The sequence below is a fragment of the Vanrija albida genome (assembly GCF_041260175.1).
Source record: "Vanrija albida strain AlHP1 chromosome Unknown contig_2, whole genome shotgun sequence".
Taxonomy (NCBI): Eukaryota; Fungi; Basidiomycota; class Tremellomycetes; order Trichosporonales; family Trichosporonaceae; genus Vanrija; species Vanrija albida.
Genome location: NW_027191421.1, coordinates 3,217,413 through 3,241,089, shown reverse-complemented (window position 1 = coordinate 3,241,089; position 23,677 = coordinate 3,217,413). Strand labels below are relative to the sequence as shown.

At 65.0% G+C, this 23,677-nt stretch overlaps 10 protein-coding genes and 1 non-coding gene across 11 annotated transcripts; 4 read left to right on the top strand and 7 right to left on the bottom strand.

Moving 5' to 3' along the window:
• Positions 1 to 759: 759 nt before the first annotated feature.
• Positions 760 to 831, top strand: Q8F55_002963. The gene has a single exon. It is a non-coding gene; the product is annotated as a tRNA-Gln (tRNA).
• Positions 832 to 1,168: 337 nt separating this feature from the next.
• Positions 1,169 to 1,782, bottom strand: Q8F55_002962 (uncharacterized protein; the record flags this gene model as incomplete). The annotated part of the gene is made up of 3 exons (XM_069351527.1): positions 1,169 to 1,305; positions 1,393 to 1,567; positions 1,603 to 1,782. 3 exons carry the CDS (start codon positions 1,780 to 1,782, stop codon positions 1,169 to 1,171), a joined length of 492 nt encoding a protein of 163 aa, XP_069211913.1.
• Positions 1,783 to 2,398: 616 nt separating this feature from the next.
• Q8F55_002961 (uncharacterized protein) lies at positions 2,399 to 2,919 on the bottom strand (the record flags this gene model as incomplete). Its single annotated transcript, XM_069351526.1, has 2 exons — positions 2,399 to 2,644; positions 2,677 to 2,919. The coding sequence occupies 2 exons, from the start codon at positions 2,917 to 2,919 to the stop codon at positions 2,399 to 2,401; spliced, it is 489 nt and encodes a 162-aa protein (XP_069211912.1).
• Positions 2,920 to 3,215: 296 nt separating this feature from the next.
• On the bottom strand, positions 3,216 to 3,458 carry Q8F55_002960 (uncharacterized protein; the record flags this gene model as incomplete). Its single annotated transcript, XM_069351525.1, has 1 exon — positions 3,216 to 3,458. The coding sequence occupies one exon, from the start codon at positions 3,456 to 3,458 to the stop codon at positions 3,216 to 3,218; it is 243 nt and encodes an 80-aa protein (XP_069211911.1).
• Positions 3,459 to 4,010: 552 nt separating this feature from the next.
• On the top strand, positions 4,011 to 6,612 carry Q8F55_002959 (uncharacterized protein; the record flags this gene model as incomplete). Its single annotated transcript, XM_069351524.1, has 7 exons — positions 4,011 to 4,227; positions 4,260 to 4,462; positions 4,499 to 4,590; positions 4,622 to 6,128; positions 6,162 to 6,328; positions 6,363 to 6,541; positions 6,584 to 6,612. 7 exons carry the CDS (start codon positions 4,011 to 4,013, stop codon positions 6,610 to 6,612), a joined length of 2,394 nt encoding a protein of 797 aa, XP_069211910.1.
• Positions 6,613 to 7,092: 480 nt separating this feature from the next.
• On the bottom strand, positions 7,093 to 9,575 carry Q8F55_002958 (uncharacterized protein; the record flags this gene model as incomplete). Its single annotated transcript, XM_069351523.1, has 6 exons — positions 7,093 to 7,724; positions 7,771 to 7,905; positions 7,948 to 8,182; positions 8,221 to 9,039; positions 9,088 to 9,382; positions 9,469 to 9,575. The coding sequence occupies 6 exons, from the start codon at positions 9,573 to 9,575 to the stop codon at positions 7,093 to 7,095; spliced, it is 2,223 nt and encodes a 740-aa protein (XP_069211909.1).
• A 1,102-nt stretch (positions 9,576 to 10,677) lies between these two features.
• Q8F55_002957 (uncharacterized protein) lies at positions 10,678 to 12,570 on the top strand (the record flags this gene model as incomplete). The annotated part of the gene is made up of 8 exons (XM_069351522.1): positions 10,678 to 10,811; positions 10,850 to 11,034; positions 11,072 to 11,132; positions 11,235 to 11,378; positions 11,416 to 11,641; positions 11,689 to 11,889; positions 11,932 to 12,512; positions 12,555 to 12,570. The coding sequence occupies 8 exons, from the start codon at positions 10,678 to 10,680 to the stop codon at positions 12,568 to 12,570; spliced, it is 1,548 nt and encodes a 515-aa protein (XP_069211908.1).
• Positions 12,571 to 12,630: 60 nt separating this feature from the next.
• Q8F55_002956 (uncharacterized protein) lies at positions 12,631 to 13,802 on the bottom strand (the record flags this gene model as incomplete). The annotated part of the gene is made up of 5 exons (XM_069351521.1): positions 12,631 to 12,659; positions 12,694 to 13,063; positions 13,168 to 13,293; positions 13,359 to 13,522; positions 13,577 to 13,802. 5 exons carry the CDS (start codon positions 13,800 to 13,802, stop codon positions 12,631 to 12,633), a joined length of 915 nt encoding a protein of 304 aa, XP_069211907.1.
• A 275-nt stretch (positions 13,803 to 14,077) lies between these two features.
• On the top strand, positions 14,078 to 15,133 carry Q8F55_002955 (uncharacterized protein; the record flags this gene model as incomplete). The annotated part of the gene is made up of 4 exons (XM_069351520.1): positions 14,078 to 14,084; positions 14,345 to 14,565; positions 14,602 to 14,706; positions 14,756 to 15,133. The coding sequence occupies 4 exons, from the start codon at positions 14,078 to 14,080 to the stop codon at positions 15,131 to 15,133; spliced, it is 711 nt and encodes a 236-aa protein (XP_069211906.1).
• Positions 15,134 to 15,270: 137 nt separating this feature from the next.
• On the bottom strand, positions 15,271 to 19,645 carry Q8F55_002954 (uncharacterized protein; the record flags this gene model as incomplete). Its single annotated transcript, XM_069351519.1, has 7 exons — positions 15,271 to 16,572; positions 16,624 to 16,854; positions 16,891 to 17,149; positions 17,187 to 18,190; positions 18,277 to 18,713; positions 18,758 to 19,152; positions 19,350 to 19,645. 7 exons carry the CDS (start codon positions 19,643 to 19,645, stop codon positions 15,271 to 15,273), a joined length of 3,924 nt encoding a protein of 1,307 aa, XP_069211905.1.
• A 1,385-nt stretch (positions 19,646 to 21,030) lies between these two features.
• On the bottom strand, positions 21,031 to 22,999 carry Q8F55_002953 (uncharacterized protein; the record flags this gene model as incomplete). Its single annotated transcript, XM_069351518.1, has 4 exons — positions 21,031 to 21,699; positions 21,747 to 21,888; positions 21,941 to 22,390; positions 22,428 to 22,999. The coding sequence occupies 4 exons, from the start codon at positions 22,997 to 22,999 to the stop codon at positions 21,031 to 21,033; spliced, it is 1,833 nt and encodes a 610-aa protein (XP_069211904.1).
• Positions 23,000 to 23,677: the final 678 nt, after the last annotated feature.

Here is a 23,677-nt window from a genome sequence, read left to right as displayed (position 1 = left end):
GAGAGGTGATGAGATAGCGACGCGGCGGCGGCGGGGGGTTAAGTATTGTCCAGCGGGGTGCGGGGCGGTGCATGCTCGCCCTCGTCGTTGGGCGCGTCAGACGAGGACGAGGAGGGTGCGAGCAGCGCAGCATGTTGTGCTTGCTCGATGTGCGTCGCACCACGAGCGCAGCAAACGTTGAGCGATCGTGCTGGGGTTCAAAGGATGTTTTGTTGGCAGAAGCGGCGTGGCGGCGCCGGCGCAAGAACACACGCACGCTCCTGCTGATCGGTGTGGATCAGTGTGCGTGCGGCGCAGAACGGCTTCGGCGTGACGGCTCACTCCCCTCGCTCCACCGTGACGGCGGCGGCGTCGGCGTCATGCTGTGTCGTCGCCGGGGTCGGTGTCGCGTCGGCGCACCATTGGCATGGCCACCTCGCAGTAGCTCGCAGCTGCAGCTCACAGCTCCGGCTGCCGCTCCACACCTCGCCGCTGCATATCCATCACGTGGACGTGTTCAAACGCACATGAACGAGGATCAACTGAAACAATGTCTCAATGTCTCACTAAAGTGGCGATGCCTCGTCGGCTTCGACGTCATCGTCATCCACCTGCCCCTCTTCGTCGCCAGGAGACGCGACGCGCATGGGTTTATCGTCGGAACAGGTGCAACGCGGCGTAGAGCATACAGCGGCGAGCGTGCCCTGCCGTATCAGTCGCTCGGCCCGGCCGCGGCCCCTGCGTCTCGGCTCATATCCAATCGAGTCACCCCGGGGACACGGTCTGATCGTATAACGGTTAGTACACAAGATTCTGATTCTTGTAATCTGGGTTCGATTCCCAGTCGGACCTGAAGCAGCAAGCGAGCGCGAGATCGTAGCTTTTTGCCCTCGGAGAGAGGAGATGCGAGGGTGCGAGGGTGCGAGCGCGGGGCCAGGGCGCCGGTGCTCAGGGCGACAGTGTGGCCGGTGGCGGCGGTGGCGGCGGGACTCGCAATCTCGATCTCGACGCCACTCGTTCCATGAGATCTCGGCACCCTCTCCATCGTCCCAGCACTGATGCTACGTGACTCTTTATACAACTCTACTAGCCAGAAGCTAGCGCAATCTAACCCACAGCGATGGCATAACCAACTGGTCGCCGCGCCCTTCCTAACCCCTCCATATCCCTCCCTACCCACAATACCCAGCTACGGCTTCCACGGCTCGATGCCGAGCACGCGGCGGACCTTGGGCGGCGGGGTGACGCTGTCGTGCCCGGGGCCGTCGACGTGGGCATAGTACCCGGCATAGTCGGTGTGGTAGGCGCTGTAGTCGGTGTTGTCGTCTCGGGGCGGGTAAGCGTGTGCGTTTGCGCTGGCGCTGCCGCTCCCCCCAGCCCCCTGCCCCCTTGTCCTCCCCCCGGCCGACTCACGAGCGACAGGCGCCGACAGCGGCTCGGTGACGCCGCTCTTGACGCTCGCCTTGTCGGCGTCGCTCTCCCGCGGCTGGTGGGAGGCGTAGGGCGCCCGCGCGCGCAGGTGCTGCGGGTGGTAGTAGCGGTAGACGAAGCACAGCGCGATTGCGAGGACGATGAGCAGGCCGCCGGCCTGGGCGTTAGCTGAGCCCTCACGGGGCCACTCACGACGCTGCACGCGATGATGGTGTACGTCTCGATGTTCTTGTCGGACAGGGCGTGCGCGTCCGAGTGGGTCGGCTCCGGCTCGGCCGTGGTAGAGGGCAGCGGCTTGAGGTCGGTGTATGCGCGCCGGGCTGGCGCTGCCGCCGCCTGCGCCGCGACGACGAGGAGAGGTAAGAGGAACATTGTGCTACGGGGTGAGTTGGGCGACGCGGCAGCTACATATCATGATCGCGAGTGCGTGCTCGTTGTCGCGAGCTCGTCGTCGCGAGGCGGGCGGGACAAACGTGCCAAGTGCCACCAGTGCGCTTGTCAGCCGGCCCACTGCACTGGCGGAATGTGGGTCTGTGTGACGCAGCCTTATCACGCTCAGCGTGCTGCCAGCGCGCCGGCAGAAGGAAGCAGGCCCGCGGAACGCGGGGAGTGTCCCACCAGCCTGGTACAGTCTCTGTGCGGGCTGCGGCGGCGGTTTGTCCGTGCGACGCAAATGCGCAACGTTTGCTGCAACGTGCTCGGCGCGGTGTTTGGACACTTTGTGCCAAGATGCCAAGACGCCAGTTTCGCGATGGGCAGCGTGCATCGCGTGTGGCAGGACTTGGCAAGCGAGCGGCGAGCGGCCTGGGATATGTCTCAAAGTGACTAGTGCCACTGCTCGCTCGCGTCGTCGCCTACGGAATGCGTCGCACGCCGGCCCGGCCGCCTTCCGTCGGTCACTGGCGCCAGCACGGCGCCGCTCCCGCCAAATTGTCCAGTGCATAGCCGCCGTATTATAAGTGCTGGTGTGGCATCTTGTCTCTCGGCGCTACCCCGAGACCACACCGCGACGGTACACGAACCACCGGCGCAGCGTGTGCCAGTCGGCCCAGCCGGCGCGGGGCGGGGCAGCGTGCTTGGCGTCACGCGCGGCGGCTGGGTCGGCGAGGAGCTCCTCTTCGCGATCATCGGCCATCACGAGCTGGCGAGGGGCAGCAACACCCCTCAGCGGGCGGACGAACGCCTCCTCCTCCACCTCGTCGCTCGGCTTCTCGGCCCACAGGCGGAGGTCGAACTGGCGTCAGCGGCTCCCTGCGCGACACTAACCTCGAGATCGCTGATATGCTCGCGCCGCGCGACGTACTGCCGGGCGCCGTGCCACACGACGGCGTGTGGCCCGAAGCGCGTGTTCGGCGCCCATGTCGCCGACACGAGGTCGGGCTCGTACGCTTCTACCGGGAGGGGGCGACGGGAAAAGGCGGGGAGTGGGGGGGAGAAGCGCGCCTGTGCGGGCGCGGCGAGGACGGTCGCGAGGAGGGCGAGCGCGAGCGCGAGGAGGTACAGCCGCATGCTAAGGAGGGTGGGTAACGAGCGTGGTGGGGGGGTGAGCGTGGTGGACAGAGCGTAGTGAGTGAGATGGTGAGCTCGCTGCCCCATCATCCTTGCTCGTTGACGGCTGCACTCAAAGAGGTCAGTGGTGCGGGCTGTGCGCCGCCACATCTGGCCCGGGCCGCCACCGAGCCAGCAAGTTACTCCCCGGCCCGAGCTGATGCGCGAGGGGGGGGGGGGGGTGGAGCCCGTGCTCAGAGATTCTCCGACGTGCATGCTGCCAGCAGCTACAAGTGGACGGTCGTCGGGCAGTCCGCTCAGTCGCGGCGGTGGTGCTTGCCCTTGTGCCCGTGTCGCCCGTGCCCGCCGTTCTTGTCGATGGCCTTCCCGGCCTCCGGGGCAGAGAGGCCGTCCTGCGCCGGGACGAAGTGCACCGGGCCCACGAAGGCGGGCCACATGATGGGGGCGGGGGTGGCGGGGGCGTCGGCGCGCCGTCCGATCGGGGCGCCAGCGGCCTGCGTGGCGCCGGCGAGGGCGAGAGCGAGGAGGAGGAGCTTCATTGCGATGTCGCGGGTGGGCGTTCGTTCGTGCCAGACGATTGGGGGTGCGCGTAGCCTGCTACTGCGGTGGGGGGGGGGGGCTGCCCGGGATAGATGCCCCCCGCGAGCTTAAGAGCTTCGGCGGCGGGGAATGGGCCGGCAAACCAGCCCGCAGCCACGGCCCAGTCCGCACAGCTGAGGCCGAGCAGAGTTGTTCTAGCTGCCCACGACTTTGGGGGGCAGTGCGACGCTCGCTGGCGGGGTATGAGGTCGTCTCGGGGTCTTGATCTAGCGCCGGGCTACTGGGCGAGACTGGGCGATAGGCGGTGCGATAGGCCTTATCGCGCGCGGGGCATGCCTATCGCTGAGAGGCGGGCGGGTCTGCGGTCGCGTGCATGCCTCGGTTTGCGCCGCTACATCGAAGACTGGGGATGTAGAGAGGGGCACGCCGAGCCGAGGTTGTGCCTCGGCACCCACTCGGCAATGGCCGACGCCCCAAGACGTCATCGGCCGAGCGAGATGCGCGATATCGACCCCCCCTTTCCACGCTTCTGCAACCATCTCACTCACAGCATGAACGAGGCCGAAGAGCCGCTGCTCAAGGGGGAGGGCTATGCCCGCTCGCCCCACCCGCCAGCCCGCAGGCGCTGGGCCACGGCGCTCGCCGCCGGCGCGCTCGCGATCCTCGCGCTCGCGGGGTGGGCCTACCGGTCCTCCTCGGCGCCCGACGCGCCCCAGCCGCCCATCTGCGCCGCGTGGGACGAGCCGAGCATCACCGCGCCGCGCAAGAGTAAGTCGCGCGCGGGACGGCGCTGAGCCTAGACATCTGGCGTAACCTCGACCTCGGCGACGCCGTCGCCCTCCGCGCGTGGCTGCACGACCCGGCGCGCGGCCTCAACCTCACCGACGCCGACGCCGCCGCCGACTCGGACAACTTCATCCACCTCGTCGAGGCCTACCACCCGCGCAAGGCCGACGCGCTGGCCTACCTCGCTGGAGGGGAGCTGCCGGCGCGGTACGCCAGGGTACGTTGGCCGCGGGGACGCCGGCGCTGACGCCAGGCCGTGATCAACCACGGGCCGGCGGAGAAGGTCGTCGACTACCTCGTTGGTCCGCTGCCCCTGTCCCCCCACACGAGGATCGTGCCGAACACGTGAGTCGTGTGCGCGCCTCGCTCACCCCAGCGCGATATACCACGCCGGCGTGCCGCTCAACGCGCGCTCGACCTTCAAGTTCCCCGTGCTGACCGAGATGATAACCCGCATCATGAGCCCGATCGACGACATCACGCGCACCCTCTTCAACATGAGCGCGTTTGACGGCTCGCTGACCATCTCGGCGCAGATGCCGCTGTCTTACGACGGGGCCTGGCGCCGCACGTGGATACAGCTCAAGCACAACGCGCCCGGCAGCTGGATCCGCAGCGTCGACTTCTACGCCCTCGTCGACATGAGCGGTACCGACGCGAGCCTGTACCACGCCATGGCGTTCGTCACGGCCGGCAAGCTGTACCGGAGCTACGGGGCCCTGCGGGCCGCGTACGACGCCGGCGAGCTCCGCCGCGGCGAGTGGGACGCGTCCGACTGGGCTTCGCGCCGCGTGCGGGGCAAGCCGCGCGACCTCGACGACCGGGCCGGCCCGAGGCAAGTGCTCCCCGACGGGCGGCGGTACCGCGTCGACACAGCGCAGGACTACATCACGTGGATGGGCTGGGCGTTCTACCTCGGCTTCGAGCGCGACATGGGCCTGCACCTGTGGGACCTGCGCTTCCGGGGCGAGCGCGTCATCTACGAGCTGGCGCCGCAGGAGGCCATGGCGCAGTACTCTGGCAGCGACCCGCACCAGGCGTCGACGGTGTGGCTCGACCGCGCCTTCGGCATGGGCGGCAACGTGCGCGAAGTGATGGCGGGGTACGACTGCCCCGAGCACGCGACGTTGCTCAACGCGACGGTGCACGAGGGCGGGTCGACGCTGCGGCGCAACGCGATATGCGTGTACGAGCGGGTTGCTGAGCGGCCCCTCTCGCGCCACACGGGGCGGGGCGAGGCCGAGTTCGGCGCCGTCAAGGGCTACGAGCTGGTCGTGCGCTCCATCTCGACGGTGGGGAACTACGACTACATCTTCGACTACACGTTCCAGCTGGACGGCAGCCTCGAGATCCGGGTCAGCGCGTCGGGATACTTACAGAGCGGGAGCTGGGACGCGGCGCAGGGAGCGTACGGGCACCAGATACGCGAGGGCAACATGGGCAGCCTGCACGACCATGTCATCAACTACAAGATTGACTTTGACGTCGCGGGGGTGAACAACAGCTTTATGCGGGTGCGCCTCGAGAGCGAGGAGCGCGACGACGCGTGGTTCGGCGTCGACGGCTGGGGGCCGGTGGTGCAGAGCAAGCTCGTGCGGCAGCGCGTCGCCGAGGAGAGCGTGCTCGAGTTCCCTCCCAACATGGAGGGCGCGTACGTCGTCACCAACGAGGACGCGCACAACGCGTGGGGCAACCCGCGGGGATACCAGCTCCATCCCGGCCCGCTCTGCCGCCTCGCGAACGTGCACGCTAAGCGCACGGAGCACAGCGTGAATTGGGCAAAGCACCACCTCGCCGTCAGCAGGCAGAGCGACGACGAGCCGAGCAGCAGCAGCATGTGGAACGGCAACCTGCCCGGCGCGCCGCCCGTCAACTTCTACAAGGTGCGCCAACCCCACTCTGCCAGCTAACGCCAGTTCTTCAACAACGAGTCGCTGCACCAGGCAGACCTGGTCGTCTGGGCCAACCTCGGCACGCACCACATCCCGCGGGCCGAGGACGCGCCCAACACGCTGACCAACGTCGCGACGAGCTACCTCCTCCTCAGCCCGTGGAACTTTCACGACCACGACGTGGCGATGGAGTGGGTCGGCGCGTGGCCACGCTAACAAGCACAGGTCGCGCAACTCGGTGCTCCTCGCCAACGAGGGGGGGACGTGGCGCGCGCACGAGGCAGTCGCCCAGCCCCGGTGTGCGGCGCCGCCGCCCCCGCCGCTGCGGTATGAGGGCCTCGCCGGCTGGCGCGAGGACGGGAGCCGCCGCCCGCCGGGCGAGATGGCAGCGCTGCGCACGCACGGTAGGTTGCACGCCGGGGCGGGGGGCTAACCGCCGTGCTCAGCCGACGCGATCCACGCATTTGGCATGTAGTAGTTGTACCGATGCAAACCTGATCAAGGAGATGCGCGCCGCCGGATCCACCCGCCATGTCTCACTTGACCCCCACCAACCCGCCGCCACAGCCCGTTTCACCACCCTCCCGCCCGCGCTCGTCACGCCCGCGGGCCGACCGGGACCGCGAACGCAGTATACCCTCTCCGGATCGCCCCGACGTCGCGATATTGTGTTTCTCAAGTGGACGTGCACAGGCGTTGTGGCGGCGCCGACGAGAGCAGCACCCGGCGCCGAGCGCTGGGGTGGGTGCATCATTTGCGTCCGCCGCCCGTCCGGACATAGCGCGCCGTCAATGACAATCCATTCCCCACCAGCCCACCCACCGCCCTAGGTCCACGCCGCCGCGCTCGTATTATGCATCTCCAGCACTACTAGTACACGCCTATGCCTGGGCCAGCTCCACGGAGACAAGCACCCCGCTGGGGCACCGCGCCGCTCCGACCCGAGCCAGCCCTATTAATTGCCCTTGGCCGCCTCCACCATGTAGGTCATCAGCTGCTGGTAAATGTCCGCCTGGTTCGGGGGCTGAGTCGTTGGCCCCACGCCCATGTACGTCGGGTTCACCATGCCCGCACCCATGACCCCGCTCTGGTCAACCCCGGCGCCCCACTGCTGCTCCGTTGCAGGACCGATGAAACCGTTGTCCGGCGGAAGACTGCCCCACTCGACGCTATGAGGCGCAAACTCGAGGTCGGCCGTACCGCCTCCACCGGATGGCGTGCCCTCGCCCGCGCGACCGGTCCCAAAATCCCATCCACCCGTAACGTCGCTGCCGGATGTGCTGAACCCGGTGTTGGCGTCGCCGGCGAGCGGGAGTTGGCTCGTTGACAACTGGTTCCAGTAAAACTGGGGAAGCTGGAACAGAGCACTCGGACCACTCGGGCCCGGCATCGGGGCTCCCATCCCGAACGGTGCTGGGGGCGCAAGCGGCATCGCAGCGTCCGAGGACGATGCCAGCCGCCCACCGATCGCGCGGAGTCCGTCGGGGATGGATGGCGAGTCGGCCACCGGCTCGTCCTCCTGCGGCGTGGACGCGTGCTTTCCAGCACTCGAGTCGTGCGAAAGCAGCTTCAGTCCTCCTTGGATCACTGAGGCTGTCAGGAGCCACTCTCCCAGCTCGCCCGCGGTACTCACGCCCTTCGAAAAAGACCTTGTGTGCGGAAGCCGCCGACCATGACGAGGAAATGTCTCGGAGCCAAATGCAGCACTGGGCAAAGTTGACTTTGGCGCGGTGTGCCAGTGCCTCATCGGGATCGGTCGCGTCATAGGCTGATGGTCAGCACACGCTACTAATACGCGGTTCCGACATACCTTCAAACAATGTGATCAAGCTAAGCAAATGGATGATGTCAGCGCTGACCTGGCCGAGCAGCTTGTGCTGGTCCAAATGCGCCAGCAAGTCGACAGTCGCCTCGGCTGCCTGCGAGCAGATGGCATGCGCACGGGCGACAAGAGATTCTGGCGGCCGAGGTCCTTGGGGAGGGGTCCCGGCGTTCCGGCGCTGTATGAACCGCGAGTAGAGAAGGATCTGGGTCGTGTTGAACCACTGAGAGGGTTAGCTGTATCCCCACTGGTTGCACTCACCGCCAAGCCAACCACATGATGTGGGAGAGGAGATACATTTGGGGCGAGGTCGACTTCCAGAATCGCTGGCATGTGGCGTCGCCACTGGTCAAGTTGCTCTGCGATCTGTTCTGCCCGGGTGAACAGGTCAGTCGGCGGGCCAGCACCCATCTTGGTGGCAAACTGCTCGTCCCAAGCGTTTGAAACCGGCGGTCCCGCAATGTCCAAGTCGAGAATGTCCTCGACCACCATGGCCAGTCGACACGTCCACACAAAATACGACATGATGTGTCCGCGTCTTGGCAGGACATGGCGGACCGAGCGGGGCAGAGGTGCTGACGAGAGAGGTTGTGGCGGCCAGGCTTCAAACTCGTCGACTTCGCTCACTGCTGGTAGTGGCATTGACGAGCGGCGGTAAGGCAGGAGGTACGTTCGGCCCGTCTCCTCGGCGGAAACCTTGTCGAGCAGGTATGTCGACCAGTACACCCTCGACCTCAGCTCCACTTCCGACTTGTCGGTGTTCTTGTTGGGTGCGAGGTTGAGGCCGAGGTTGAGGCACATGCAGCTCGCCCTTCCAGCATACGCAAATGCTGACCGCTTGTCGCCGCAGCCAGTCTGGCGGAGCGATAGGAGCAGCAGCGCTTGGATGAGATCCAGGCGCGACTCGTTTGCCGGGAGTGCCGTTTCGGCCATTTTGAACAGCTTGTTTGCATCGACGCCGTCCTTCGGGCCGAGGGGCGGAGTGGCAACACACGCCGAGATGGCGAGCATGGCGAGGAGGAGCGGGGCCGATGCCGTGTGCGGGTTGAACATGGGCTTGTAAATGAGTGGCCACACATTCTGCAAGAGTCAGCTGACTTCCCTCCATACGCGGCGTCGGTGGCTTACATGAACGTGGGTGAAGTAGATGGCAAGCAGCTCGTCGATCAAGATGGGAGGGAGGCCCAGGAGGCGCACTCGCATGACGGGCCCCGTCTCCGGGTTGGCCTTTGGCCGTGGGTTGTGATGCTGTGAGACGGGCGGGGTGGCCCGGTTAGCTGCCATCCGAGAGCTCTCCGGCTGGTCGGATCGGAGCTGGTGGTGCCCGCCGGAGGTCGGCGCCGGGGTGCTGCCGGCCTTGGACTCGTCCGGCGAGTCGTTGGATGTGGATCCCGCACGTCGTCGGAAGCCTGGCGCTGGGCCGCTGGTGTGGGTCAGTTTGTGGGGCTGTGACACTGGCGTAGACGGAGGCTGGCAATTGATCACCAATCCCCCAGAGCAATGACTCACCGCTTGCGCACCGGCGTCTCAAACGTGCACTCGACGCGATTGTCTCTGCAGAGCTTGCATGTCGGGGCACCCGACGTCGGCGACACTGTGATGTCTTCGCACTTCATGCGCCGACTGGGATCTGGTCAGTAGAGGGCGGGGGAAGGTGGTTTACGACGACCCACAGCTTGCAGCCCTGCGCATCTCGTCAGCTCTGCATCGCACACCGGCTTCAAGCATGACCTGCATGGGCACCACACTCACATCACATGCGCGCGACGAGCGTTTGCGCGAGAGCATCGCCGACATTGTGTTAGATGCCTGGCTGGATGCTGACTCGAGGCCTAATTTGAGACAAGGGCGGCGAGCCGCGGCGTCGCTCCGAGGAATGAGGGGAGCTAGTTTGCCGAGAGTCGTCGGGGGTTGCCTGGCTTGCCAAGCACCGTGACGGGCTGTAGTCGTGCACCGGAGGCGGGGGTTAGAGGCGCATGGTGCCCTCTGCGAGGCTGTGTGGTGGATGCGGAGAGTGTAGAGGAGATGAAACGGAGTGAAGAGCGAGGATGTGTGTTTTTTTTTCGGTGGAAGGAGAAGGATGAGTGACGAACGGTCAAATGGCGGGGGGAAGGCGAAGGCGGCAAAGGCGGCCTTGGATGGTCGACAAGGCTCTGGTCGAATCTACAAAATCCAGTCTGTGGCTTGCAAACGTCGGCAAGCCGCAAAACTGTGCATGCAACAGCAACAGCAGCAACAAGAGCAACATGGTCTCTACTTTTTTATTCCTTCTGCAATGACCATGCACACATTACACTGCCGAGGTTGTTTGGACTTGGGACATTGTCTTGGCGAGATCGACGGGTGGTGATGACAACGACGACAGTGATGACGAGGTAGGCTTGTTCCTCGATCATGACCATCCTCTCGGATCGCTCCACAACTCCACACGGTATATTCCCTATCCCGACCGGCTTGCGGGTAACAAGATGTGGGGCCTAGAGAGGTGATAGCGAGCAACCTCGTGCTCGTGCACCTCTTGGCTCGCCCATTATCAACAAGCTGGGCGAGACAAGACACTGTTTAGGCAGAAATCGTCCAATCCAGAGTCAGGCAGGCTCGTGGTCGATTGTCCGTCCGTCGGTCGCGCGTCGCGGGGTCCCCAGTGAGCTCTAATCGACTTCCTCCTTGTCCTCCCTCCCTCCCGACCTCATCAACTTTCCTATCCCTCGACAGCAAATGCGCTGGCCAAGACGACTGCCCCTCGGGCAGGCGCTGCTCCGCCGAGGGCTGGCCACGGCCCCAGCCGCGACGCACGCAAAGCTGAACCTGCCTTCCCTCGGCGAGACCACCGTGCCCACGGGCCTCTTCATGTGAGCTGCCTCCAGCTCCCTCTCAGCTCACACCGCAGCAACAACGAGTGGGTCGCCCCGTCAGCAGCAGAGGCATTCGCGACGGTCAACCCCGCAACAGGCGAGCACCTCGTCAACGTCGCGCACGCGAGTGCCGCTGATGTCGACGCCGCCGTGCGGGCGGCTCGGGCGTCGTTCCGCTCGACGTGGGGCACGAATGTCTCGGGAGTCGAGCGTGCTGGCGGTGGGTGGCCTGACGGGTCCTGAGCTCATCCATTCAGTCATCTCAAAGCTGGCCGACCTGCTCGAACGTGACGCCGAGCTCATTGCCGCCCTCGAGAGGTGGGTCTCCGAATCATGCCGTCGCTGACCCGCCAGTCTCAACTCGGGCAAGGGAATCCGCATGGCTCGGTGAGGAAGGCCACCGTGCATCACTGACAGCAGCACGACCGATGTCGCCGACGCTGTCGCATGCCTCCGGTACTACGCTGGCCTGGCCGACAAGATCCACGGGCAGACGATCGACAGCTTTGGCGGCGAGAAGTTGTGCTACACACTTCACCAGCCCATCGGCGTGTGCGGCCAGATGTGGGTTGCTGCCGCTGTCGCTTAGCTGACCCACCAGCATTCCATGGAACTACCCGCTGCTCATGTGGGCGTGGAAGGTCGCGCCGGCGCTCGCGGCAGGGTGCACCGTCGTCATGAAGCCGTCCGAGCTGACGCCGTTGACTGCCCTGGCGATGTCGGACCTCGCGAAGGAGGCCGGCCTGCCGGCGGGTGTGCTGAACACGGTCCCTGGGCTCGGCGCGACGACGGGCGAGGCGATCGCGCGGCACCCAGACATTGACAAGGTGGGCTGCAGCAATAATGCGAGCGAGTCAGCCTGCTCACACTCCAGGTCGCGTTCACGGGCTCGGTGGCCACGGGCCGACGCATCTCCATCGCTGCGGCCGAGTCCAACCTCAAGAAGGTGACGCTGGAGCTTGGCGGTAAATCCCCGCTGCTGGTGTTTGACAGCGCGGACGTGGAGGAGGCGGCAGACTGGACAGCCGTGGGCATCTGGTTCAACTCTGGCCAGGACTGCTGCGCGAGCTCGAGGGTGGGTGCCTATGTGGTCGCGACCAGCCCACTAACCACCCAGGTCTATGTGCAAGAGGGTGTCTACAACGCATACATTGCCGCGCTGAAGAAGCGTGCCGAGGCATGTGCGATTGGGCAGCCGTCGGCCGAGGACACATCCTTCGGCCCGCTCATCTCTGCTGGTCAGCGCGATAAGGTGCTGTCCTACATCCAGTCTGGGCGTGACGAGGGTGCGAGCGTGGTCACAGGTGGCCGCAAGTGGCCACACTCGAACGGCGGGTTCTGGGTCGAGCCGACGATTCTCGCCGACACGCACGAGGGCATGAAGGTCGTCAAGGAGGAGATCTTCGGGCCCGTCGTCGTCGTGTCCAAGTTTACGGACGAGGCACACGCGCTCGCCCTGGCCAACGACACGACGTTTGGTCTCGCGGCGGCCGTGTTCACCAACGACGGGCGGCAGGCGACGCGCGTCGCGCGCGCGCTCGACGCCGGCACCGTCTGGATCAACCAGTACAACTACATCCACGCGGGCGTGCCGTTCGGCGGCTTCAAGCAGTCGGGCATCGGGCGTGAGCTCGGCACGTACGGCCTCGAGGCGTACACCCAGGTCAAGGCTGTGCACCAGAACCTGACGCAGACAGTGTGAGTTGAGCCGATTGCCACGGGTTTCAGCTGACACCCCAGGTCGTGGCCGCTCTAGCCGCCGGCATGATCATTAGTCTGCATTCTACTATGCAATCTAGGGTGGCAGCGCGTCGCGCTAGAGGAGGTCGTGCTCGTGGATGTAGTCTGCTGTCAGCGGGGCGCGCGAGGGCCAACGTACCGCGGGTAAGCTCGAACGCGACAAAGGTCGACGCCGCAGCGGGGACGGCACGGACGAGCGAGGGCCCGAGGCCGCGGAAGAGCGCCTTTGTCCCGCCCTCGCGCACGATGGCGCCGATCTCGCGCGTAATGTACCCGCCCGTCAGCCAGCCGCCACGGCTGGGCGGGGCGGCCGCGAGCTGCACGCGGCTCTTGGCAATGTCGAGAGGGTAGCATGCGAGCCAGTAGCCGAGACCGCCGACGGCGCCAGAGGACAGGAGGGCCCAGATGGGCAGGTCGGTCGTGCCCTGCTGCTTGATCCAGAAGCGCTTGGTCGTCTCGTAGCCGGTGTAGAAGCCTGCGTAGGCTGGGATCTCGCGGACGAATGTGATCTGGCGGGCACGCGAGCGTCAGCGAGCGCGCCGCGCAGCGGCGAGGGGCCTGCCGCCGAGGGGTGAGGGGTCGCGTGCCGACGTCCTCCCCAACCACGACTCACCCAGTACCCGCGCATAATACCATCGCGCAGCCCGTACTCGCGCCACATGTCGCGCACGACAGCGCTGAGCTTCTTGTCTCCGGCGCCGCCGTACTGGCCCTGCATGCGGATCTTGAACATTTCGACCTGCGTGAGCGCGAGCGCGCGGCGTGTCAGCTCGCGAGCTGCGAGGTGAGTCCCGCCCAACTCACCGGGCTCGCGAGGATGGCATTCGCCGCCCCCGCCATGCTGCCTGCCAGCGCGGTCTGGGCGACCGTGAGGTCGGGGTACGGGCTGACGAGGCGGCGCGCGGCGCCGTACGCGCTGAAGAGGAGCGAGTTGACGGCGGCCACGCCGAGGAGGGGGGATGCCATGCCTGGGGAGCGGGCGGTCAGCACAAGCAAGAATAAGAGCCAGGGGGGCTACCCACCCTTGTAGAGCGCCAAAAAGCCCTCATTCCGCACCGTCACCTTGAAGATGTCGAGCGTGTTCTTAAACTGGCCCTTGGGCGCCGTCTGCGCGCGCGTCTTGAGCGTGTCGAGCGGCTGCCCGACGATCACCTGCGCCGCGCCGCCGACCGAGCCGGACAGCAGCTCGATCGCGAGGTCGTTGCGGTTCTTGCTCGGCGGGATGGGGAGGGGGAACTCGTCTGCCATGGTGCGGGGGGGTGGGCGATGGCAAGTGTCGCGATTGTCGTCGTTATCGCTGCTCTCGCCGCCGCCGCTGCCCCCCGCCTCTGGAATTCCGACTTTGCACTCGAGCACGTCAGGAGTTTCAGGCAAAACAGGCACCTCCACTGTCGGCTCGGCGCGGCTGGCGGCTCTAGCCGCCGCTTAGGCGCGGGGGTAATTCGCAGCGCCGGCCTAATGGTGATTAGGACTGACTGCATTTATCTCATCTCATCTCGACACTGTTGACATCCACCACGACAATGCAAGGTGCGCCGAGCCGACGCGCACACCGCTGACCCCGACCAGGCCTCGCGCACTACGCCGACGACTCCCCCTCCCCGCCGGCCACGCCCTCCGCGGGCCCATCCGTGAGTTAGCCGCTGTGCGCGCGCGAGCATCCTGGAATCGCTGTCTCTGGCTCTGCCCGCCGCCGCCGTCGCCGCCGCCTTCCTCGCCCCGCCTGCAACGCCCCAGCGCCCGCGCAAGACCGGTGAGCTGCCCTCTATGGACTCCAGCTCACGCGCCAGTGCCCTACGTCTCAAGCCACCCGCGCTCAGAGGCACCCTCGCGCGCGCCGTCGCGCGGCTCGCCGCCGCCCACGTCGCGGCCGGCGTCCCCGGCCCCTCGGCGACGCGAGCTCGAGCACCTGAGCGACGCCGATGCGTTCCGGCTCGCGACCCGCCCCGCAGCCCACGGCGAGGACTGGGGCATCCCGCCGCCTGCTGGTCCCCCGAGCTCCGCGCTCAGCGTGGGTTGGCTCCCCGCCGACGCCGCTGACGCCCAGGCCAAAGTCGCCCAGTTCCTCCAGCTCAAGCGCGGGGGGCAGCACATCAACACCAGCCTGCTCCAGTCGAGCAGCTTTGCCAACCCGCACATCTATGCCAAGCTGGTGCGTGGTGCTCGAAGCTGGGATGGGATGGCTCGCTGACGCTCGCCAGGTAGAGTTTGTCGAGCTCGACGAAACCGCGACGGCGTTCCCCGCAGCCGGGTGGCTCACGCGCCGGCACATCGCCGACGAGATACCCCTGCACGGGCCGCAGGCGCTGCTGGCCCAGCAGAACGCCATGGCCGACGCGGTGCGCGCGCGCCAGGACCGCGGGAAGGGCGGACGGCGAGAGATAGCATTCGCGCCGGCCCGGACGGCGGATCGGCGCGTGGAGCGCGAAGCGCTGGCGCGTGGGCGTGAGCGCGACGGCAGCGGCAGAGATTACGCGAGGGATCACCGCGACCGCGACCGCGATCGGGATCGCCGTGGCCGCGAGCGCGATCGCGACGAGAGGGATCGCGGCCACCGGTCAAAGAATGGCAGAGATTGACGCGACATGCCCCATACGCAGCGTCCATAACGTCACATGGATACTATTACAAGATGGTGACTGCTGCTGCTTCCTCTTCCTCTTCTTCTTCCCCTACCCCTCTATCGCGTGTGTCGTCGTATCCGTGTAGTGTCCATTTACAGAACCCCGGCCTGGCGCTCCACCCGTCCCTTGATGAGCGTTGCCACCTGCTGCTCGAGGAAGACGCCCGTGTCGGGGCGCATCCGCACGATACGAAGCAGGCCCTCGGCCATGCGATGGTTGTCGTCGTCGATGCGGCTGCGGGCCGACGAATATGACGGCCCGTTGGTGCTCAGGTTGAGGTTGCGCATCGTCGTCACGGGGCTGCCCACGATCGACGACGCCGCCTTGACGGCAGTGGCAGCACGCTCCTTCAGCTGCGGCGTAGGCAGGTCGAGGTACTGCCCCACCATGACAATGTCCTTGTACGACTCGGATTGGAGCTTGGACAGCGGGATGCCATGCTCGACGCCACCCTCGTCCGCGTTGAAGAAAGCCTTGAGCTCGGTGAGCCACTTGAACACAATGTCGACCTCGGACGGGCCAAGCGGTGTGCGAGTCGACTCCTTGGACGCAAGCGGAGGGATGAGCAGCGAGACGAGGATATCAATGATGCGCCGCCAGATCGACAGCATGACCTGCAGGCGCGTCTCCTTGGTAAAGTTGCGCGTAAAGACGGTAAAGTTCTCGTCGAGGTAGTCGTACACTGGAGCGAGCGACTGGGTAATGTCGCTCTCGTCGAGCGCATACTTGCGCGCCCGCTTGTCCCTCAGCGGTGCAGTGACACACCTGAGAGTGGTGACCGACAGCTGCTCGGAAAGGAAGGCGCCCATGCGATCCACAATCTCGTGTGTCATGTCGTCGGCGGTGCGGTCCAGAGCACGCGCAGCAGACGAAAGGTGGTAGTTGACGTCGTGCTTCTCGCCCGCGTCCATACTGATGCGCAGCCGCACCACACCACGGGGGGAAAGCGGCAGGACAACATCGCGCTCGGGGAGGTCGGAAAACACCTCTGGGTCGAGCTTGAACACCCTGCTACCAATGGCGTCGTGCTTGCCGACAAACTGGCGGTCGTAGGCGACGAGCTCTAGATTCTTGCGAGCGCCAACAGACAGCTCAAAGCTCTGCTCCCATTTGGGGTCCTCGGCCTCGAGCACAGTGCGTGACTTGAACAGGCGCTCGCCGCTGTCCTTGTCCACGATGCACACAAACGCATCGGCAGCCTTGGCAGACGACTTTGTGAGGAGGTTCTGGCCGCGGATGACGGTAATGACGAACCGGTGTCGCACAGGGGGCGCGTTGACGCCCTTGAGACCCTTCTCCTTGACGATACGCGAGGTCTCGTCCGCCTCCAAAGTGAATGCAAGATCCTCGAGGAGGGCACGTGCCGCCTTGATGTCGGTGAGTTTGACACAAGCCTGGGTGGTATGAGCATGTCGTGTTTCAGGGTCTAAACTGCCACAACCCACCGAGCCTGGAATGATGTACGCGTCTGCCTTCTTGCGGTCCAGACCGCGGTCAATCTGGCGGTCAAGCTTCTGCACGGCATGCCTTCCCTTGGCAAGCCAGGTGCTCGCTTTACTTGCAGATTGTGTCTGGGGCACGCTTGATTCCTTGGATACAGGGTTCGGTGGAGCAACCTCGACAGAGAAGAGCGCCTGGACAGCTGCCGCATACTCGGTAAGCGCGGCGCCGGCAGTCTGGTGCGTCAGTTACGTATGGCATACGCAGCCTACCTTGGACAAGTCGATAAGGTACACGGCACGCTTGTAGTCGCTCAGAGGGAGATCGTTCAGAATGACGCCAGACGAGCCTCGGATGAGCTCGAACAAGTCTGTAACGCTCTGCGAGTAACGCCCTTCGCCCTCCGGGATCCACTGGTCCATCCCGACCGCGCGCGAGACCCACTGGTGCGTCTCGTTGACTTCGGTCTCGCGCAGCCACGTAAGTACGTGGGGCTCGAAGAAATGGTCGATGTCGAAGTGGTGATCGGCACTGTCCGTCAGTTGAAGCCCAGGAGCGGCAGACTCACCCAGGGCAGAGATCATCCCAGAGGCGCAGCAGACGGTCGGTGACCTCGTACAAGACGAACACGTCCGAAGCCGCGCGACCGGCCGTCTCCAACACTTGGAGCTCAGCCAGGAACAGGGGGAGCTGTTTGCTGAGAATGAGGCCAGCAGGGTTGAAGTACGGGTCGAGGCCCTTGCCCCAGACCTTGAGCACGTTCTTGATCTCCTTCTCGATCCACAGAGCAACGCGCTCGAAGCCCTCGACGACGGCATCCTTGCCGCTGGCGCCGGTGCACTGTCCGACCTGGGCAGCATGCACACCACCCATCATCTCCGACGCAGCAGCGACATACTCGCCAACAGCTGCGCCGATGAGCTCGTTGCTGGCGTTCTCGAGCGCCTCGTGTGACTTGGGGGCGCGGATGAAGTGCTCGGGCGCGGACGCCAGGAGAGGAAGAATCGAGGGGAGTGGTGCCGGAGGAGGCATCGATGTCGTCGGGAAGATGCCACCGAGAGCGGAAGACAGCTCAGCGAGCAGGGTCGTGTGGAGCTTGGCGAGCACCCCCGTGAGGGGGTCCGATGGCACAGTGTCGCAGTAGTCGGCAACAACAGAGATGAGAGCTTGACCGTGCTCAAGCTCGGCTGGTGTAGCCAGGCTCCGAGTCCAGAGCGCCACGAGATTCTCCACCTCGCGCTCCTTCTCCGCCGGGTTATCGACGTCCCACACCTCCATGCAGTGGACAAGGAGCTCGTTTGATTTTCGGCTTGACGATTCTGACGTTGCTTCAGACGCACGGCGCGACATGCGTGCAAACACGGCATTCTTGCGCGGAGGCGTGAAGTAGTCGGCACCAGGCTCCTGCTTGCCCATGGCGCCAGGGGACGCCGGGGCGGCGAGCTCGGGGAACGACGCGAGGAGGCCACTCAAGTTGGACGAGAGTGAGATGTGCCGCGCCTTTTGGGCAGGAGTGAGATGAGGCATGCGCGAGAGGGCGGTGAGCCGGGCCTTGAGGTCGGTGAGGTAGAGCTATTGTCAGCCACGTCCGTGCACGAATGACTTGCCTTTTCGAGCTTGCCATCGCCCTTGGTTTCCGCCGTGTCGCGCTCGAGCACTTCGCGGTGAATACCCCAGATTGAGCCAACTGTCTCGACCATGGACCCGAGCGGGGGAGGGGCACCTGGTGTGCCGGCTGGCGTGCCGCCCGGCCACGCTGGGCTTGGCTTGCGCTTGATCGAAGCAGAGCCGTCGCCCGGTGTCCCCACACCTGGGGTGCCCAACCCGGCCAATCCCAGACCGTTTGTCTTCGCATTCAGACCATTCTTCATGAGAGTCGGCGTGAAGCTCGAGGGGTCGACTGGCTCGGGGTCTTTCATTTGGCTCTGGATCTCGGATCGGAGCCTGAACAGGAGGTCGCGCTCCTTCTCCGAGAGGTTGCCGCTGAAGTACTGAGACGTCGGGAGCGAGTTGTAGAGCAGCGTCAGGAGGTGCAGCTCGTGCGAGTGGAAAGGGGCCGAGTGTGGGCCCGGTGGCGGAAGGCAGGTGGAGAAGGCTGCACAAGTCAGCGGCGCGCTCGAGACCCTCGTCACCACGCACTGTCAAGGAACGTGCCAACTTCGCGCATGTTGGCTCCGGCACCAGTCTTGTAGCCATGCTTCTTGACAAGCGCGAGGAAGCCACGGACTGCCTGAATCCATCCAGTGTCGCCACCCTCGGCAGCGAGGACACCCCAGAACTCCATGAGGAACTCCTTGGGGAACTTGAGGTCGGCATCTCTCTTGCCCAGGCGCAGGCCGAGCGACTTGCGCTTCTTGAGTGTCGCCTCCTTGCTCATGATGGATTGGTCGTCGCCGACCGAGGCGGCGGAGCGGACAGAGTTGAACGTCATGCGGGAGCCTGCAGGCGCGCTGCTGAGTCTGTGATCCGGTGACTGTGGCGATGGTGCGATGTGGGGAGATGGGGGAGGCGATGCGAGCCGTTGCATCAGCGCACTGTTAAGGGGGGTCAGCAATTTTGGTCATGGGGTGCGAGGCATGAGGTGCGCGGGGGAGGAGGAGTGCGTTGTTGATGTCGTCGGTGTCGTCGTCGTCGCTCCAGTCGGTGAGAGGCCCCCCACTTGCGGGCTACTCTACCGAATGCCGGATATAATCGAATAGAGGGATACGCAACCCAGTCACAAGTCACTCACGCTACGCGCAACGAGTAAAGATAGCCCCACTTGTCGAGATCATCTTGCTGGTCATTGTTGTTGGAGCGCGAGGCCGACGCGAGGCCCGCCGCCGCAGACGAAGTTGCACTGCTCTTTCTCGGGGGCAGGGCCTCGGGCTGTGCACGCCTCGGTGACGTCCGACTGGAAGGCACCGTCGAGGGCACAGTCGTGGAGCTCGCGCGCGACGACGCGTAAGTGCCAGAGTAGGCGGTCGAGGTTGTCGAAGACGAGGTGGTGCGTACTGCTTGGGCGCGCACGCCATACGGTGTCGACATTACAGCGGCAGGGGGCGCGGGGCGCGTCGAAATCGGCCGTGGGGTGGGTGGAGGAAGGTAATGTCCGAGTGTTGCCGTGCCGTCACTGCACAACTGTGCACGCACGCGTCGAGATCGAGTTTGGTGACAACGTCAAGAGCGGTGGCGATGATGAGCAGCGCGTCGCGTTGCCTGTACTTGCTTAAGTGAATGGCTCGGGATGAGCTTGCGGTGGTGCGGCCTCGAGAGCTTGTTGAGACCGTTGGCTACTGCGCCTTGTGGAGCTTGCAACTGTTGCTCCTCGCTTCCCCTTGCGCGTCGAGATCTCGAGGAGTATGCACTCTCTCTTGTCGTGCCGAGCGTGACGTCGACAAAGAGGAGGAGCAGGGCAGAGCCGACCTCAACGTTGAGAGGGTGACACGAGAGGGGTCGATGGCCAGGTGGTGATGGAGGCGGCGGCGGCGGCCGTGAGGGGCGACGCGGGCAGAGGTTAACCTTGACGAGGGGAGAGTGGGCTGGGTGCACACGACGGCGTCGACAACGACAGCGGCGACAGCGACGAGAAGAGTGACGGTGAGGTGATGGACGTGTCGGATCCACCAAGCAAGTCGAGTGCATGATCTGCCTTCCCTCGCGTCGCCCTCTTCTCTCGCTGGCTCTCCGCATTCACCCCCGACACAAACAACAGTCGCCGTCCTTGACGCCACCTGGCGCTTCTTGCATCCTCAGCATCCCTCACTCGCCTGCATCCCCCACACCTGCTCCCTGCGCTCGTCGACGCCAGCCTGCGCCATGCAGTGGGCAAACAACAGGCAACCTAGCTAAGGGTGGGGCGGAATGCCCTTCGTCTCGCTCCACAAGCTTGCGACGATCGCGACCAGCTCGCCCCAGCAGCTCACGAGACGACGCGAATGGCAAGTAGCCCCAGATCCAAGACAAGCATCAGTGCTCGCCTGAGTGGGGTCTGCATTCATTCACGACGCCGCCAGGCAGGGTTCCAGTGGACCAACATCGAGCACAATGTCTACAAGGTTTCAGGACGCGTCGGCGCGTCAGGGCGCGACAGCATCGAGGCGGCGGTTGAGACAGCAATAGCCCAAGCCCAAGATCTTGGAACGTCCGTGTCGGCGGTGAATCCGAGTTGGACGACGGCAGGCATCAGGCATCACACAGGGTGGCATCGCTTCTCACCGCCAGTGCTCAATTGCTCTTGTCCAAATAAGCAAGGTGGCGCCCACTACGCCACGCCTAACGGCCATTAACATGATTCCTGTGCAGGACATTCAGCGACTCGGCGGCGTTGCCTCGCACACGTGCAGCGCAGCAAGGGCAAACTGCCCGTCTCCAGATCGCTTGGCAGGATCAAAACAGCAACAATATCCATCATCCCAGCGGATCAACATCGACTATCTGTCACGTCCGTCGCGGCTCCTGCGCTCCTCCTCCTCCTGCCTCTCGAGTAAGATGGCCAGCTTCATGCTGTCATACGCCAACGTGTTGCCTGTGGAGTCTGTGGGCGTCGTCCGAGTCGACGGCGACTGATTCGAGCTCGTCCAGTTCGGGTTGTAAGTCGGAGGCGGGCGGGCGGGGAGCGGGCCGGCGTCGACCTCGGGCTGGCCGGCGGCGTCGTCGCCGAAGGGTGTGTGGGGCGCCGACGTGAGCGCCGACTTTGGCACGGCCGAGCCGAGCGATTGCGGCCGCTCGGCAATGTCGTCCGTGCGGAGGCTCAGCCCGAAACGCCCTCTTGGCGTGGAGGCGGGGAGAGTCGCGCTGAACGAGGACGCCGTGTCCTCCTCGTGCGGACCAGGGCGGGCGGCACTCGCGCCGTCGTACCGCAAGGGCGACAGAGCAAAGTCGGTGAAGGGCGTGAGGGTGGGCCGGTCTGCCGCCGGGAGGGGTTGTCCGACGCGGTGCGTTGCATGCGACGCCTCGCTCAGGCTCACGGTGCTGCTCGGCTTGCTTGCGAGCTCAACGAGGTCGGCGCGCTTCGACGGCTTTCCTTGCGCCTTTGACTTCCTCCGCCAGAGCCACCAGAAGAGCGCACCGAGGAGGGCAACACCGACGACACCGCCAACCTGTTGTTGTCAGTTGGGCCACGGGTTGGGTCACGGGCAGTACTCACAACACCGCCTGCGATTGACCCAGCATTCGATGTTTTGGGGCTGCTGACGCTAGGACTGCTGCTAGGGCTGCCGCTACCAGCGTCGCTGCTACTGCCGCCATTGTCGCCGCCAGAGACACCGCCCTCCCCCTCTGTCCCATTCCTGCCGGTTAGCCCGACCACCAGCTCGCCGATGCCCGCTCATCAACACTCACTTGGACATGCCCCACGTCGTCAAACTGTACAGCCGCAAGCCCGCGCTCTGCTCGGAAAGCTTCAGGTAAAACTCGTACTTGATCGTCGGGTCAAGCGGCCACACGATGAGGTCGACGTTGGCCGTAAACGGTCGGGTGCAGTTGTACCGGCGCCAGTTGCCTGGATCGGTCCATCTTGGAAAGGCCATCGCGGGAGGGGTGAACGCCATAATCACCTCGTCCGTGTCGGGGCCGATCGAGCCGTTCAGCACCACAAACGTCGAATTGGCCGGCAACGGGATGTACATTTCCGCTGAGGTGGAGAGGAAGAGGTGTGGCGTGTCGGCTAGGCCCGGGACCGTCGTCCTCGGGCTCGTCGTGCCCCTGCTGAGGCGAAACCCAATGTCTTTGTTGGCCGCGCCGTCGCGCACAAACGGGACCGTCGTTTTGGGCACATCGTCGATCGTCTTGCTGTCTGTCAGTGCGCTGCCCCCGTTTCCTAACCCACACGCTGTCGTCTGTCAGGGCCCCCATCGTCCACACAAAGCTCGTCAAGTTGAGCGCCCCTCCCGGGACCAGGACCAGATTGATGTGCCTCGAACCGAAGTCGGGCCACTCCATCTCCACCAGCGTGGGGCCAGCCAGGTCGATACGCGGGGTGGGTATCTTAAACTCGGGTCCCATCCCAACGCCTGGCGCCAGCGCCCCTGGTGCAGTGCTCTGTGTGACCGAGCCGAATGCCCACATGTGGGTGCCCGGAATTTCCATCGTGACCCAGACGCGGGATATTTGATCCGCAGTGATGTTGAGCGCGATCAGCGATGCGTCGTAGTCGAGCCACGCGTAGGTGGTCTCGTAGATTGGCAGTGGGCCTCTTTGGAACCATACTTGAGGACTGTACGAGGGGAAGGTCCAGTTGAACAGCACGCCCGGTGTTCCCAGCCCGTTCTCGGTGAAGGGCTTGCCGGTTGTCGTGTTCCCGGGCGGCACTGGTCCCCTGTTGGCGAGCGCGAGCGTGCCGGCGCTCGCGAGGGGCGCGGCGAGTGCGACGAGCGCGAGGGGGAACGCGTCGAGGATCATGCCGGGGTGGGTGAGTCGGCGATGTGATGGAGGTGAGATGCGGCGCGTTCAGATACCACCGACGCCGCTCGTCCCCGCGCGTTCATCTCGGCGGCGAGGGAGGTTTGCCCCCTGGCGTCTCCGCATGGCCTGGAGCGAAGGGGAGGGGCCGATGGTCGCCTCGCCCTCGAGGAACCGGCCCTCGGAGTGGGTGCAGCGCGCGTGCGGCGGTGTGGCGACAAGCAGACGGTCAAACGGTCAAACGGGAAGAGGATGAAACGCAGGCACGTCGACGCCGGCGGGCCGCGGTCTGCGGGTCACCGCGTGCTGCATCAACGAGTCGCCCTGTATCCCTCTCTGCATCGCCTGGAGCAAGACTCTTCAAGGCTCAAGGCAAGGCGAGTTTGAGGGGATGCTTGGCGCCAGAACGCGGCAGCCGATCTGCGTGGCGTCGAGATTAGCGTGTTGGCAGAAGGTCGTGCTGCAAGGTTTAAGGTACAGTGTTGTGCACATGATGTCTGGACGCTCCCTCAGGTCTCAGGCGTAAAGTCCGCGACTCACTTGCACGCACTGCAAATGCGGTGCCCGGGCAGCGGCGGCGCGACGCGGGCTCGTCTTCTAGGTTTATGGTTGGGCAGGAGAAGTGTCGAGCTGCGGAGAGTTTAGTCCAGAAACCACACCATCTGCAGCCATCAGACG